Here is a 14,674-nt window from a genome sequence, read left to right as displayed (position 1 = left end):
GAGTGTAGTTCCTTGCAGTTTTGGATGATTTTGGAGCATATTGACAACTAAACCAGATAAGGACAGTACACACAACAAGAACAAAAATATATTGGTGGCAAAATAATGCTGTGGGGATTCCTTTCTTGATGGTAAATTGATGGGTAGCTAAATGGAGACATTCAGTTTAAACTAGGTAATCCATTTTGGATTACCAATATTTCAATGTACTAAATGCTAAAAGGATGAGTTCCCTGCTTCTGGATGAATTGATGAGCTAAAAGAATTTAAAAGTTTACCTACATTTCCTCAGTATTTTGAGGAATTGCCTTTTAAACTGTACAACTTTGGTCAAATGTTTCGGGGTATCATTTTCCAAGTATCTTACAACAGTTTGCTAGAACTTGGGTCCATTCCTCCTGACAGAAGTCATGTAACTGAGTCGTGTTTGTAGGCCTTCTTGCTCACACACCTCTTCAGCTTTTCCCATAAGATTTCTACAGAACTGAGATCAGGACCTGATGATGGTCTTTCCAAAACATTCACTCTGTTGTCATTAAGCATCTTTGTAAGTAATTTGGCTGTATGTCATGTATGCATGTCATTGTCCATTTGGAACACCTATTCTTTAACATATTTGCTCTAACTTCCTGGCTGATGTATTCAGTTACCCTCAAATTTCTCACATAATGTTCTTACAGTAAATGTTTGCAAGAGAGAAAAGAAAGAACTCCAAGTAAGCCCAAAGTCTCTAACCATCCTGAATTGCCATAGTAAAACTGAAAAGTGCCTTTTTTTAGTCCGAAATGAGACACTGGTGTCACCTCTCTTTGAGAACCGAAGTTGTTCCTGAGCAGGTGAAGTTTCCTCACTCCCGTTTCTGACGCTGCAGACGGAGGATTTCTCAACACACAGTTGTTATTTGGTGTTGGAAGGGCAACCTCAGACTGGCTGGCGGGGCGCAAAGGTAAAACAAAATGAAGCTTCCTGGGATTTTAGTGATTAGACGTTGAACAAGACAAAAATGTATCACTGGTGAATGATGGAGACATTTACTGAAATATGATTTGCAGGAAGATGCAAGAATGCAACTTAATCAATTCTAAACTAGTAGGATAATTTACTATAAATGAGCATAATTAATAGGCATCTAAGTTAACAGTTTATCATTTCTTTGCATTTTTACAATCTCAAGAGAATCATCCAATGTCCCAATTAGGGCTTTTTAACAGTCTTGGTCTAATGCAATCTGTCCATATGAATATTCAGATGTATGTGAAAACTCTAAACATCTATAACCATGCATTATGCTTGTTTTAAGTTTTCCTTGTTCTCATTTCCTTGTAAACACTTGTTGCTTTTCATTTGAAATGAAAAACTAATTCATTCATTCCTTCATGCATTCATTCATACCAAGCAATTAAAATACATTTATGTTTGTGGAAGTAACATGCCAAAATGTGGAAAGGTGCCAGGGTTATGAATGCTCTTACAAGGCATTATAACAAGTCTCAGCAGCAACACATTTCACCTTAAAATCAGACTTTTATTCTTTTGAATAGTGATTACAGTCATTCATTTCATAGATGCGGTACAGAAATCATATGTAGAATGAGTGTATGTAAAATGTAGCCATCGTATGGTTGTAAGATCATATTTGCATCTCCACAGGTCGGAACAAAAGTTCTCCGATCTGGAAAATAAGGTGGTGACGGTCAGATAATTCTTGAATAACTGAAGGTATGACAAAAGTAAAACACAAAGCTTGTAAAGATAGAAAAGGCAACTACCTCAACATGAGGAGGGGCACTTAGGACATATACAACAGCATTCGCAACGTCTATTGCTTCCAAGGTCTGGAAAATAAGGTAAAGGCTTCACTACTTTCGTCATCTCTGTAAAAAGTCTACATTATATTAATGCAGTATGGATTATTAAATATATACATTTTTAATATGTTTACCTTAAAGCGAGAATATGCTGCCTTAGCTTTCTCAGGGTTATCGCTGTAGAGCCGATAAATAAATTCAGTCTCAACCATACCAGGAGAAATAGACTGCAGAGACAGAGAACAGTGGGCTAACGTCAGGACATAAAAAGATCTATTCTACCATAGACTGCAGAACCGGTTGAGCCTGAAACTTTATGGGGTCAAATGTAAAAATACTAAAAGCTGAAAGACTGATAAGTCAAATCAGCGGCAGTCATGCATTTCTAAGTTGTGCCTGGCCTGCATATCCTTTTTAAAAACCAACAGATAAATCTGTCTTTCAAGAACACAGCAGCTTAAGTCATGAGCCCTTATGCCAACAAACACTCCTCACAGGTCTCTACCACATAAATAGAAAAGTGAAGTTGACTGATATCCTCAGTGTTAAATGAGGTTCCTTTTATAATATTCTCAGAGAGTTTGTTATGAGGCGTGGTGGATCTATCAAAAAGATTTGATTTTATACTGACTCACTGCAGGCTAAACAAGTACAAGGGTGTGTTTTTAAATGAAGGGAGACAGCACTGCAGCCTTACTGTAGCTCTGATGTGAGTCTTGGCCTCTCTTAGCTCCTGCCTCAGGCCTTCAGTCAGTGCGGACACGGCGTATTTGGTGACCGTGTAGAAATGGACGTCGCTGTTGTTAATTACATTGTGCCCACCAATGCTGAAACAGAAGAAAATATTTGATGGGCCAACATTTACAAAGAAGTACTGATATATCCCACTACAGAAAGCACAGAAACATCCCAACTGATGTGAATTCATAGTGAACCATTGAACAATATTAGACATCTTGTGCCACAAGACTCTTATTTAATTCATGTTTTAATGAGAAACTGAATGTTTCAATTTTTTTGCTTTGAAAGTTCCTCAAAACACAGACAAAACCGTTGCCAGAGATGTTGCTGCCATTAACTTTATGCGCCCTGTTTTAATTTCTGTGAGCCTTTCACTACCTGCTGCAAAAACAGCTCGATTATTATCATTTGCAAGGTGAAACAATATAAATAAAAGTGTACCTGTTCAAGTTCATGATGTGCCCATCATCAATTTTTCTTTCTTTCATCGACTGGTACGCTTCACGAGAGCAGATGCTAAGAGCCAAAACATTCACCTGCAAAAGAACATGTCAACACAGTAAATATACAAAGAATAAATGTTTATAGAAGTTGGGTGTCATAGTTCAACTACTATATATTTTAGTCTAAAATTTTCTGGATGGATTAAACCTGTCATCCAGGTTTATTCCATTTAATCCTTTCCATTTTGATCTCTCTCAATATCTGAACTTCTCCAACTCTGCCTCCGTGATTTCTGTTATTACCCATATCTTGCCCACCATTGATCTCAGGTACCCGAGTAGCACCTATGCTCCTTGCAGTTCCACTGTTTCTCCCATCTCCTTCTCATTTACAGGTGTAATGGACATTCTTTTATTAAGTGTTCCAAAGTGTGTGACCTTTGGGTTACCTCACTTCTGTGAACATCTGTGTTAGGGAGTAAGCTGTAAAACCATTATCAGAAGTTTAATGGTTCAGACTCATCTTTTAGGACAATGTCAGGAAGGGCAGTTGGGTCTGTTCCTAGATAACCTTGTCACCTTTGAACTCAAGAAGGGTTTGGGTCATAAAACACAGACTCTTTGAAGTTGAGATAACACAGTCATGTTCTGGTATAAATACTGTGTGTAAATGTTGATCGGGGCTCTGTTTCACTGACTAACCTCAGTGTCAGGGTCTTCAAACGCTGAATGCCTTTGAATAAAACTTATAAGACAAAGTCCGGATTTTCTCTTGTTATGAGTCAACTTCTACCCACTTTGATAAGAAAATTCCACAACAATTTTAGCGTCACGAACAGGATCTAACGTGCCAGAGGAGACCGCAGGATGGGACACGGACGCCTGGCCAGCCTGAGAGTTGTTCTCAGTCCACCTCCATATTACGGTAGTGGAGTCCTCATGCCCGCCTGCGGCGTCTGGCCGATTAGATCCGAACAATTTGTCTTCAAATATATCTGGGTGAGAAGTTGCTCTGTATGATATAATGTATATTATTATTTTTATTATACATTAACCATCATCTCCTAACTAATTAATTAGGTTCCAGAGTTGCGAGAGGGAGGACATCAGCTGAGGGCCCGGTTACCCTGCAAAAGGAATTGCAGGGAGGTTCTTATTGGTAACAATAAGATAAAGCAAAACACAGGGTTTTGCGGGTGGTTTTTAGCAATTTTCTACACCTCATAAAGGAGAAAAGCCAGTGGGCAGACGTGCCGCTGAACAGGTAAAAACAAAAATGGTTCCGGAACCTTGAGGCATCAGGGGTGTCTCCTTCTTCAGACTCTGATTTATAAAATAATGAAAGGAAAAAGTGGGGATGATTGTGTTAAATGTGCTTTAATTTGGAAGATAAGTTTGGTTTTTCACAGCGTGGAAGTTTGAGTGTAAATAAGTTAAATAGTTTAAAAAGTTTCAAGTAAAACAGTTGATGGAAAAATAAATAAAAAACATAAGAATATTAAAAAGCACAGAGTGCATCAATTAAGGGGTTAAAGAGTTAAAACTTTCCTGAAGGATGTTTTGTTTGTCTTAAATATTGCGATCAGTCGGTAAAGAAGGTAAAAGTGAAAAGGGACATTAGAGATGCGAAAAGAAAGTTGTTTTAGAAAGGAGTATAGTGCATGTTGTGGAAGGAAGTGACAGGCAGGTGGACAACTGACTGACTGACTGATAATATGTATTTGTACAAAATCTGAACCTATACTAAACTTTTCTTCTGCCTTTCTCACACACAAATACACACATATATGGGATTTGAGTTCAACATCTGCGTTTTTGAGTCTGGATTTTAGAAACCTGCCCTTCTCCATGGCTACTACACCAGAGACGCTTCTCCAGCACGGCCTGAAAGAGAGAGATCTGCTTTCCTGCATGTTGAAAATCGCAGTGTGACTTTCTACAAGAAAAAAAAAAACGAAACTCAGAAGAAATCTGGACTCTCTGAGATGGACAAAGATCCATGTTGTTTGCAAGAGCCAGAAGAGCGATACACTGGATTTATATTGAAAGCATCTTATGCGGGCAGAAGAGAAACCGGAGCAAAGTTTCTTCTTTCTCCCTCCTAGAGAAGTTAAAGTGGACAAAGAATGAGTGAATGTCTCACCAACAGACCGGGGAAGGGCCTGGTTGTTTTTTTTGGACTGATAGAGGACTGTGTGCCATGACAGTCTGACTCTGGAGCGATTTAGAAACTGATGGGGGTAACGTACAAACACACACACATTTGCATAAATCTTTTCCTATTTTCTGCAATGAAGAACGCTTATTAACCGCTGCTCATGTGACGCTTGCTTGACGTTGACAGATATAGCGGGTTAAAATATTATTTTAGGGTTAGAAAAGTATCTTTAAAAGGGTGATAACTTAGTACATTTGATACTTTCCGGTTAATTCTTTCAGAGAAACAAGTTCTCTTTCGTCGTGGAATATTCAGGGTCAATTATTCTAGTTATTAAAAGTTATTAAAAGCAGAGGAAGTTACAACATCTCCAAAACTCAGCAGTAACCAAGTGTTTCTATGTTATTCTCAGGACAGATCTCATGAAGGAGCATTTTTAAAACCCAGCGAATGCGTAAAACCTGATGGGTTTCTCCTTCAGATATTATTTTCTGTTGTCAGATTTTGTATTCCATAAATCTAATGGGTAGAGACCTCATTAAAACAGGCTTAGTTTTACTGCAGATGGTCTTCATACAGTTTCTGACACAGTATTTACAGTTTGGTGCAGTTTTTGTCCACAAGTGTTAACTGACGCTTATGGAAAGTACAAATTCATTGTTTTTCACAGCAGCTGCTGGGAAGAGGTTATATTAGGGTTTTTTTCTTCCCTCTCCTGATTCATGCAGCGTGTTGATTTACACTGTACCTTATATCAGGTCCTGACAAAAACTATGAAAGGTTTGGTTCTGCAGGTTCTTTTTTCTCCCTTTGGAGAAGGAAAGGACACCTGATCAGTTCTGTGCTGCACAGAAATATTAAAACACTTGTTGTTTTATAAGATATCAGCAGCTAAAAACTTTTAAAACTTTTGAGAGTAATTGGTTTTGTTAAACACATTTTCCTTGGTAAAACAAACCTTTAAAATGAGTATGAAAAAATTGGGTTATTTAGAAAGAATCTGTTTGGACAGTGGTACCACACAAAAATTAAACTAATCTCATGTTTCCTAAAAGACTCTGCATGAAAAGGCCTTCAGAACCATGGAGTTATTTTCCACCACAGTAACAAGTTTTTTAAGCATGCTTTTTCTTTATTTTAAAACAGATCTGGTTTTTGTTTTGTTTTTGTTTTTTTAGCATAATGTTTGTCTGAAGCTTCTTATGAACTGTGTTCGAAGCAAATATGATCTGAGGTAAATTAGGAGATGTGAACTAATAATTTTAAATCTGATTATTGTCCAAGCAGAAATAATATATTTAGCCAATCCTTCAATCTCTGCAGAAGGTTAACACCATTGTTCAATGCAGTAGTACTCAACTTGTGGTTCCTGGACTCCTGAAGCCTGTAAGCCATAGATTTTGGGTCCATGAAATTATAATACTTAATTAAAGGTAGGCTGATTACTTATTAAAATAGATCTAAGCCAATGATGAGTTCCAGTCATTTTGGTGACTTTGAAATGCAATAATACTCAAAATTTCTACTCTGGGGAACACAGATTGGGGTTGAAGAGTTTAGTTTTGGAACCAAGGTTAGGACTTGTATAACGGAATAAAGACAAGTAAAATCCTTTATTTTAGGAAAAGAAAAGAAATAAAGGCCCTCTTAACAGTAAGAGGATGGTCGGCTCAAACTCAAGTCTCCTTGTTTGATTTCTTAGGGTTTAAAGATTAAAGGAATACATAGGAATACAAAGGTACACAAGGTGATTTCAGATTACTAAGAGATAAAATATTGGAACATTTATCACCATTTGGATTGTAAAAGAGGGGTTCTAGTAATAAGTTCTCCCCAACTCTCAAAATTTAAATAGCCAAATTAAAGAAAATGATGTTTGTTCTTTTTGAAACACTATGTGGGAAAAAGTCCAGTTTGGAGACAAGCTTTTTATCTTAATTTATGATTAAGTCAAACACTGCAGTTTTGTTTAGTTTGGGTATAACATGAAAATGTCAATGCTGACTTTTCTAATTTCCCCTCGGGGATCAATAAAGTATCTTTGAATTTGAATTCAATTAAATTAAAAATACTTCTTTGCATTTAACTTGAAATTCTGCAATACAGCTGCGATCAAATTGAGCCAAACAAAAAGAGAACTATAACAATAACTCTCAGGATTGTAGTTATTATTACAGAGTTACAGTACAAAGAATTAGCAAAAGGTTTCAGCATCAGTAAATTTGGATTAATTTAAGAGAAAACTGTTGCTGTGCTTCTAAATACTTTGAGATTTTTTGGACTATGTGCACTCATTTAAAAAAAAAAAAGGATCCTGAAGATTATCATAACAACATTGATCAATTATAGCATTAAAAGATATGGCTGAGAAAACATATTCTGAAAAGAGATTGTTAAAAATTTCTTTGAATTCTTGAAGCTTCAAATTTGGACATTTGTCTGTCTTTGATGTTTTGTCTTTGTTTTGTTTGAATGAATGTTTGATTATATGTTGCATGAAACAATAATCCATGTTTAGAATAATGTTTCTAAATCCCAGATTGATTAAACTTTGAGTTTTCAGAAGAGTTAAGAAGCAGCTTGTTTCTCAGGTAGGTGCATGTTAACAGTTTTGCAGTTTAAGTTACACTAATGTGGGATGGGATGAAGAAACTGTGGTTCCGCCCATAGGCTGTCAATCAGAGGTTAGTTCTGCCTGACTCCGCCCACCTACCAGGTTGGTTCATGCCTTTGTTGTCATGGTAACGCTCAGCACCTCCCTTCCTGAGTTTTAACACTGTTTAAGAGACAATAGAATCAAAATGCTTGTATTGATTGTTGCCTTAATAACATGTTTTTTTTTTGTATAATGATTAAGGATGTAGCATGACTTTTAGATTTATGTGTTTTATTATTAAAAGGTTAATGAAATAGTTTAAACTAGTTTGAAGAATTAGTTTTGCATGCAGAATCATTGGTGATTTATTAGATTGAAAGTTTCCCTGGTACCATTAAAACTAGCTGACAGTTCAAGATATGCCAAAAGTAAGGAATATATTTTTGATAAAGAATCTGAGTCATGACTTTATACTTGGTGGGAATTATTTATTAGATTCAATTTGTAGGGTTTATTCATCCAAATTACATTGGATGTCCATTAATCTAATACTCATCTTTGTACAAGACAAATTAGGATGATATGTGACTAATTTCTAAGTGAGACATTGATGACGTGAATAACTAAAGTTTGTGTTTGGTTGTTGATGGAACTGAATTGCAGTTAAAAACATCTGGATTTTCCTTATGTTGCTTTCGTTAAATTCATAGTGACACATAGTTATGTCAGAATTCGTTTCTTTGGTTCTAGGTAATGTAATCTTGGTTACTAAACATTTTTGTTCAGACTTTTTGCTGAATTGTCGCATGGGTTGGACCCTGCGCCAGAAGAGGGGAATGTCAGAATAAAGCAACATGGGGTTCCAAAAGTTTTTGCACTCATGGGAAAAAGGGTAGCTCATACCTCCAGTGAGGACTTAGTGACAATGCGAGAGAGACGTTGTACTTTGTTTATATAAATGGTGCATAGCTCCCTAAGACCACATTCTGAAAACCTCTCTGAAATTATGGTGTTGATTCTTTTGTGAAATTTTATATCTCTACAGATTAGACCATTTTTGAAATTCTTTTTGGGTTTTTTGAAACTATGAAATATTGACCTGTAGTCAGACCTTCCACAAACATCATGTCACATTTTTGATATTCAGAATATTTAGCTGATGGTTACTGCTAGTATATCAGGTGAAGTCAGAAGATCAATTCTTTGGATTTTGTTGGATGTTTTGATGGAGTTCATGTAGTTAAGCACTTAGGTTTGAGAATGGGACTTTGAATTGAAAATTAGCCAAGCGTTGTGAAGGCTCTACCTATTGTTCTCACTTATATGAGATTGAGACAAAGGACACAGGCAAATCTCAGTCCTTTTGAAGTGCTGTGTAGCAGGTTTCCTAATTTGGACATGGGGATATTGCCAAGATAATTTTCTTCCACATCTTTGTGTGAAGATAGGATGTTGTTTTACTGTCAAAACCTGTCCACTGTGTTTTCTCAAGTTTCACAGATGGTGAAGGCTGCATTACCAGAAACAGCCACTTCCACCCTCCAGTCCTTTATTCCTGGCGACTGGATTCTGGTCAGCGAATTTAGGAGAAAACACAGGAAGTCCAGGTGCTGGAATGGCCCATATCAGATCCTACTAGACACCCAGAAAAGCTGCAGGAAAGCTGCAGGAAAGCTCCAGCTCCTCCAGCTTCATCTGGCTTCCAGGACGCAAGTCATCTTCCAACTGGATCATCCACGGCATGAAAGGTGTGAGGACAGCGGACCACCACAAGATAAAGAACTGTAAACTGATCACTGGCGAGTGATTGAACAGGTGGTTGAAGAACACTGTTCTTACAAGGGCACAATAATCCCTTGGGCAGTGCAACGTTATTTCAGAATCTACTTAAGGCCATCGCATTGCCTGAAAGTTAGAAATCATAAGGTAATTTGCCTCACTGCACACACACCACAGTGAGAGATTCTTTCCTCCCACTTTGACAGCGAGACTGACTCTGAGGAGGATATCTCGGATGCTTTTATCTAACTTTTATGTTTATTGCTTGATATTTATCATTATGGTATTATTACAAATTTGAATGTGTTCATTTCCACCGTTGTTTAGTTGGACTATGGAAGCCTAACTTCCAGCAGGTTAGAGTTCCTGTTTCAAAATATATTTCTAGAGGAGCTTCCAACGACCGCCCACCTGTACCAGACTGGTAACAGGGCAGCTTGAAGCGCAGACGCCACTCAGAAGAGGCAGCAGGATTTTTTGTTTTTTTAGTTGTGTTTATAATTTGTTAATTTTCCTTTAGTTGTGATTATCTTGTAATCAGAAGAAGGGAGTGTAATGGAAATTCTTTTATTAAGTGTTCCAAAGTGTGTGACCTTTGGGTTACCTCACTTCTGTGAACATCTGGGTTAGGGAGTAAGCTGTAAAAGCCATTATCAGAAGTTTAATGGTTCAGACTCATCTTTTAGGACAATGTCAGGAAGGGCAGTTGGGTCTGTTCCTAGATAACCTTGTCACCTTTTAACTCAAGAAGGGTTTGGGTCATAAAACACAGACTCTTTGAAGTTGAGATAACACAGTCATGTTCTGGTATAAATACTGTGTGTAAATGTTGATCGGGGCTCTGTTTCACTGACTAACCTCAGTGTCAGGGTCTTCAAACGCTGAATGCCTTTGAATAAAACTTATAAGACAAAGTCCGGATTTTCTCTTGTTATGAGTCAACTTCTACCCACTTTGATAAGAAAATTCCACAACACAGGAATGAAAACTATTTCTGACTATCCCTGAACAATTTAGAGCCTTAAAACAATGTTACATCAGATTTTCAGAGTAACATTGAGTTCTTACATCCAGCATGTTCTTCCAGCCACTGGTTTTTCCGCTCAGCAGATGCTCAGGGTGAGCCACGCCGGCATTGTTAATGCAGACGTCCACGCCTTTGTGCTTCGCTTTGATGGCTGCGAACATGGACTGGATGTCTTCCACACTGGTCAGGTCGCACTTGTATGGGATCAGGACGCCACTGTAGCCTGCAGTCTGACACTCTACCGCCAGCGCCTAAAAAGGAGAAAAAGTTTGTGGTTTTACTTTTTACAAACATTTGGTTGAAATGTCTGACATTATCAGGACTGCAAATTTATACATTAATTTGTGCTAAAAAGATCCTCAGCATAAATTTACAGTTTTATTTAGGGGTGGAATTTTAAATCTAAGACTGTTACTCAATGGAAATGGAGTGCAACATACTGTAAATCTTACTACTGACATATTAATGATGATCCTGATGTATAATTTCATAGATACTTCTTTAATTTTCAGTGTAAATGGTTAGTTTAGTTAATTCTAGGTTTTATTTGTAGTTGAAGCTAATATTTGAATTAGGTGTGTTTGTCATATACATGGAGCTGACTACAGACACACCCACCTGCTGGAATCACCCACAGAATCCCGGAAGAAGCAACTGTTACCTCTTCAAAAATAAACTGCTGTTTATTCAAAAATAAAACTGCTGCCTTTGTTTGCTGCTCACACTAGAGGATCTTATTAGACAGACCAGTAGACTCCAACTGTAACGTCACCCTCACAGCATCTTCATGATGTTTTACCCTCAAACTGACTTGTTTGTGTGTCATTTTAATACTTGCAATGTTACAAAACTATTTTGGATGTCTTAAAACATATTCAAAAAGGAGTAGATGGCTTTAAATGTTTGGTTTTAAGGCGTCTTTGGAGAGTTTTCATACAGAACAGCTTTTCTGTAAAAAAAAAGCTAAACCAATGCCACTCTAAAGAATCAAGAATAACATGTGGAAAATACAAATTTAACTAATAATAAAAAGCTCAATTTCTTACTTTAATGACTTGATTCTTTTTTGTTTGAAGATAAAAAAAAGTAGCCAGAATTGTTAGCATGTGCAAACAACGCCTTATGTTTATGGCTGAATAATTAAATAATTACTACACATAGTGAGCTTCATCTTGTGAGGACTTTGACCTATACAGGAAATTAAACTCTGTATTTGTGTGGACACTTTTTCTTCAACAAGCGGCCTATTCATTCCAGCTTTTATCTTTATATATTTAATAGACTGATTGAACATATTTCATATTTAATTCCAAAATGCTGGATTTTGTTTTGGTTTTTTGAACCGCTTAACTATTTTTCAACAACATCCAACCTCAAAAAAGACCCAAAACGAATCCTGCTGCAGACATTTGATTCATTGTGTAACTCAGCAGAACTCCCAGTCAGAGGTTTTCTTCAAACCAGTCGCAGTGGATTTTAACTGGAAACTGATCTGCTTATTCTATTACATAACATGACCTTTCTGTGTTAACGGGTTTTGCTTGTTTATAATAAATTTCAAACGCCCCTCATATGTAATCATGACGTAGCCCAGCTGGCATTCAACTGACATTAAAACGTTTAAATGTTGTTGAAATAATGTCAGTTTAAAAGAAAACATTAATTAAACCACAAAACAATTTTGAACAGCAAACAGTTGAATTGGTGTTGTTAACTCACCATAGATTCAGCATAGAAATATCAACAGTTTTTGAGCTGTATGTCTAATAAACATTACTTTTACAAATATGACTTTTAAAAATGTTGCTGAAATATGTCAGTTAAAAAATAACATTGTTCCAACATCCAGACATGATGATACATGATGTAGAAAAGACGTTGCTATTTCAACGTTGGTTAGATTTAACCGTTAATTCAACGGCTATCCAACTCAACTACCTGACGTTGATTCAACAGTGACTCAATGTTAAAATTATATTTCTAATTGCATAAATAATCTAAGCTGTCTGAAACCGTTCCTCTATTATAAATAATGTAAAAACGTTCCCAGCTGCTTTGACAAAGTTGCATAATATCCGGATTTAATTTGAAATTTTTTTTTTTTAAAAGTTTTAAAAGTGGAACAAACCTGTATCTTGTCCACGTTTCTTGCGCAGCCCACCACCTTCATGCCGAACCGGACCAGCTCTTTGGCGATAATCGCTCCGATCCCGACCGAAGCTCCGGTCACCAGAGCCACTCTGCCCGTCCAGCGGTCCATCACAGCTTCACAGTAGGACGTTTATTACAGGTAAGAAGGAGAACCAGGAAAGAGTGCAGCCGAGAGAACACCGGATGATTTATAGTCTTGAGTTCCTCACCATGGAGACGCCACCTCTACCGTGGTGCGTTCAGGGCCTATCGTCACTGTGTTAGCGGATGGATGAGACGAGGTGCCGTTTGTAAAGTTACTTTGTCAAAAATTAACAGCAATATTTTTGGATTATTTAGCTTAAAGAAAAGAAAATGGGGGCTCATTTTTCAAAGTCATATTTTCACCATGTCATTCATACATTTATAAATATAACAGTTACAAACTAAATATTTAATTAGCAAGTTGAATATTACAAATTACATATTTAGTTAGCAAGCTTAACATTTAATTTCCCTTTGGAATTAATAAAGTATTTTTGAATTGAATTAAAATGAATTTAAATTTCTTTTTTTGGGAAAGGGGTTATTTTAACGTCACAACCTAAAGGATCCACTAGGGGGACTCGCATGTTTTTTTTCTGCACTCAATACACATGAGTGAAAGGAGAAGCACTGATACGGTCTCCTGTGATCATTGTCTTGCACTTTTTCCCTTCTTTTAAGGGGGTAACATATAGCTCCAAACTGAATATTTAGCTCCAAACTAAATATTGAGTTAGCAATGCTAATTTGCAAATTAAATATTTATATCTCACCTAAATATTTCGTTTGGAGCTAAATTTTAAATTTGGAGCTAAATATGCAGTTTGTAAACTACATATATAGTTTTAAACTAAATATTTAGTTTGCATATTGCATATTTAGTTTGTCTCCTATGACAGGCTAAATAACCCAAAATATTGCTGTCAATTTATGACTGTGTAACTTTATGAACAGCACCCCATAGCATGGAGAGCCTTTTAATAAAGTGTGTGGGAGTTGAAAGGGAAGAACAGGATAATGATTGTACACTCAGAATGTTTTGCTATTAACAGCCTGGATCATACAACAACTTTGTGCTTGTTTTGGAAAAATCAGAACTTGCACCAGAAGCAGAGTTGTACAAGTTAGGTACACATCGTCCATGATTTCCAAAAGCAATTTAAAATGTGGACTCCTCAGACCTTAGCCCACTTTTCCACTTTGTGTCAGTCCATCTCAGATGAGCTCGGGCCCAAAGAAGCCAGGAGCGTTTCTGGGTGTTGTTGTTATGTGGCTTTCGCTTTGCATGGTAACATTTTAACTCAGTTGTAGATGTAGCGACAAATCGTGTTAACTGACAGTGGTTTCCTGAAATGTTCCTAAGGCCACATGGTAATATCTGTTACAGAATGATGTCTGTTTTAATGTGGTGCCTCCTAAGGGATCAAAGGTCATGGGCATTCAATATTGGTTTTTGGCCTTGCTGCTGATGTGCAGAGATATCTCCAGATTCTCTGAATCTTTTGATGATATTCTGGACTGTAGATGATGAAATTGTACGTTGAGAAACGTTGTTCTTAAACTGCTGAACAATTTCCTCACGCTGTTGTTCACAAAATCATGAACTTCACCCCATCCGTGCTTGTGAACGACTAAGCCTTTTGTCGATGCTCCTTTCATACCCATTCATGACACTCACCTGTTTCCACCTGTGGAATGGTCCAAACGGGTGTTTTTTGAGCATTCCTCACCTTTCACAGTCTTTTGTTGCACCTCTCCCAGCTTTTTTGGAGCGTGTTGCAAGCATCAAATTCAAAATGAGTGAATATTTGCACAAAAAAACTAAATAGTTTATCAGTTTGAACATGACATATCTTGTTTTTGTAGTCTATTAAATTGCATATAGGTTGAACAGGATTTGCAAATCATTTTGTTCAGATATAAATATTTTTTGTAAGCACATCTATA

At 36.9% G+C, this 14,674-nt stretch overlaps 1 protein-coding gene across 3 annotated transcripts; it reads right to left on the bottom strand.

Moving 5' to 3' along the window:
- Nucleotides 1-1,504: 1,504 nt before the first annotated feature.
- Nucleotides 1,505-12,908, bottom strand: LOC124884218 (dehydrogenase/reductase SDR family member 11-like). Of its 3 annotated transcripts, none has more exons than XM_047391993.1 (7): nucleotides 12,681-12,908; nucleotides 10,594-10,803; nucleotides 2,991-3,085; nucleotides 2,506-2,695; nucleotides 1,943-2,035; nucleotides 1,770-1,835; nucleotides 1,505-1,672 (listed from the first exon to the last, which is right to left on the bottom strand). In XM_047391993.1, the coding sequence occupies exons 1-7, from the start codon at nucleotides 12,810-12,812 to the stop codon at nucleotides 1,631-1,633; spliced, it is 828 nt and encodes a 275-aa protein (XP_047247949.1). In that variant the 5' UTR covers nucleotides 12,813-12,908; the 3' UTR covers nucleotides 1,505-1,630. The 3 variants fall into 3 exon arrangements, with proteins under 3 accessions (XP_047247949.1, XP_047247951.1, XP_047247950.1); XM_047391995.1 differs by having other exon boundaries at nucleotides 2,506-2,605; nucleotides 12,681-12,907; XM_047391994.1 differs by having other exon boundaries at nucleotides 2,506-2,635; nucleotides 12,681-12,905.
- Nucleotides 12,909-14,674: the final 1,766 nt, after the last annotated feature.

This window comes from Girardinichthys multiradiatus, chromosome 18 (genome assembly GCF_021462225.1).
Source record: "Girardinichthys multiradiatus isolate DD_20200921_A chromosome 18, DD_fGirMul_XY1, whole genome shotgun sequence".
NCBI lineage: Eukaryota > Metazoa > Chordata > Actinopteri > Cyprinodontiformes > Goodeidae > Girardinichthys > Girardinichthys multiradiatus.
Note: the sequence above shows the minus strand (reverse complement) of the source record. Positions and strands in the feature narration are given on the sequence as shown.

What these genes read in the sequence shown, in the direction of transcription:
- LOC124884218 (XM_047391993.1), bottom strand. Translation starts at nt 12,812, where the DNA reads ATGGACCGCTGGACGGGCAGAGTGGCTCTGGTGACCGGAGCTTCGGTC. An exon ending in AGACTCACATCAGAGCTACA is followed by an intron (nt 2,036 to 2,505) that starts GTAAGGCTGCAG and finishes CTGTCTCTGCAG; the next exon opens with TCTATTTCTCCTGGTATGGT. An exon ending in GTGCCCCTCCTCATGTTGAG is followed by an intron (nt 1,673 to 1,769) that starts GTAGTTGCCTTT and finishes CTTATTTTCCAG; the next exon opens with ATCGGAGAACTTTTGTTCCG.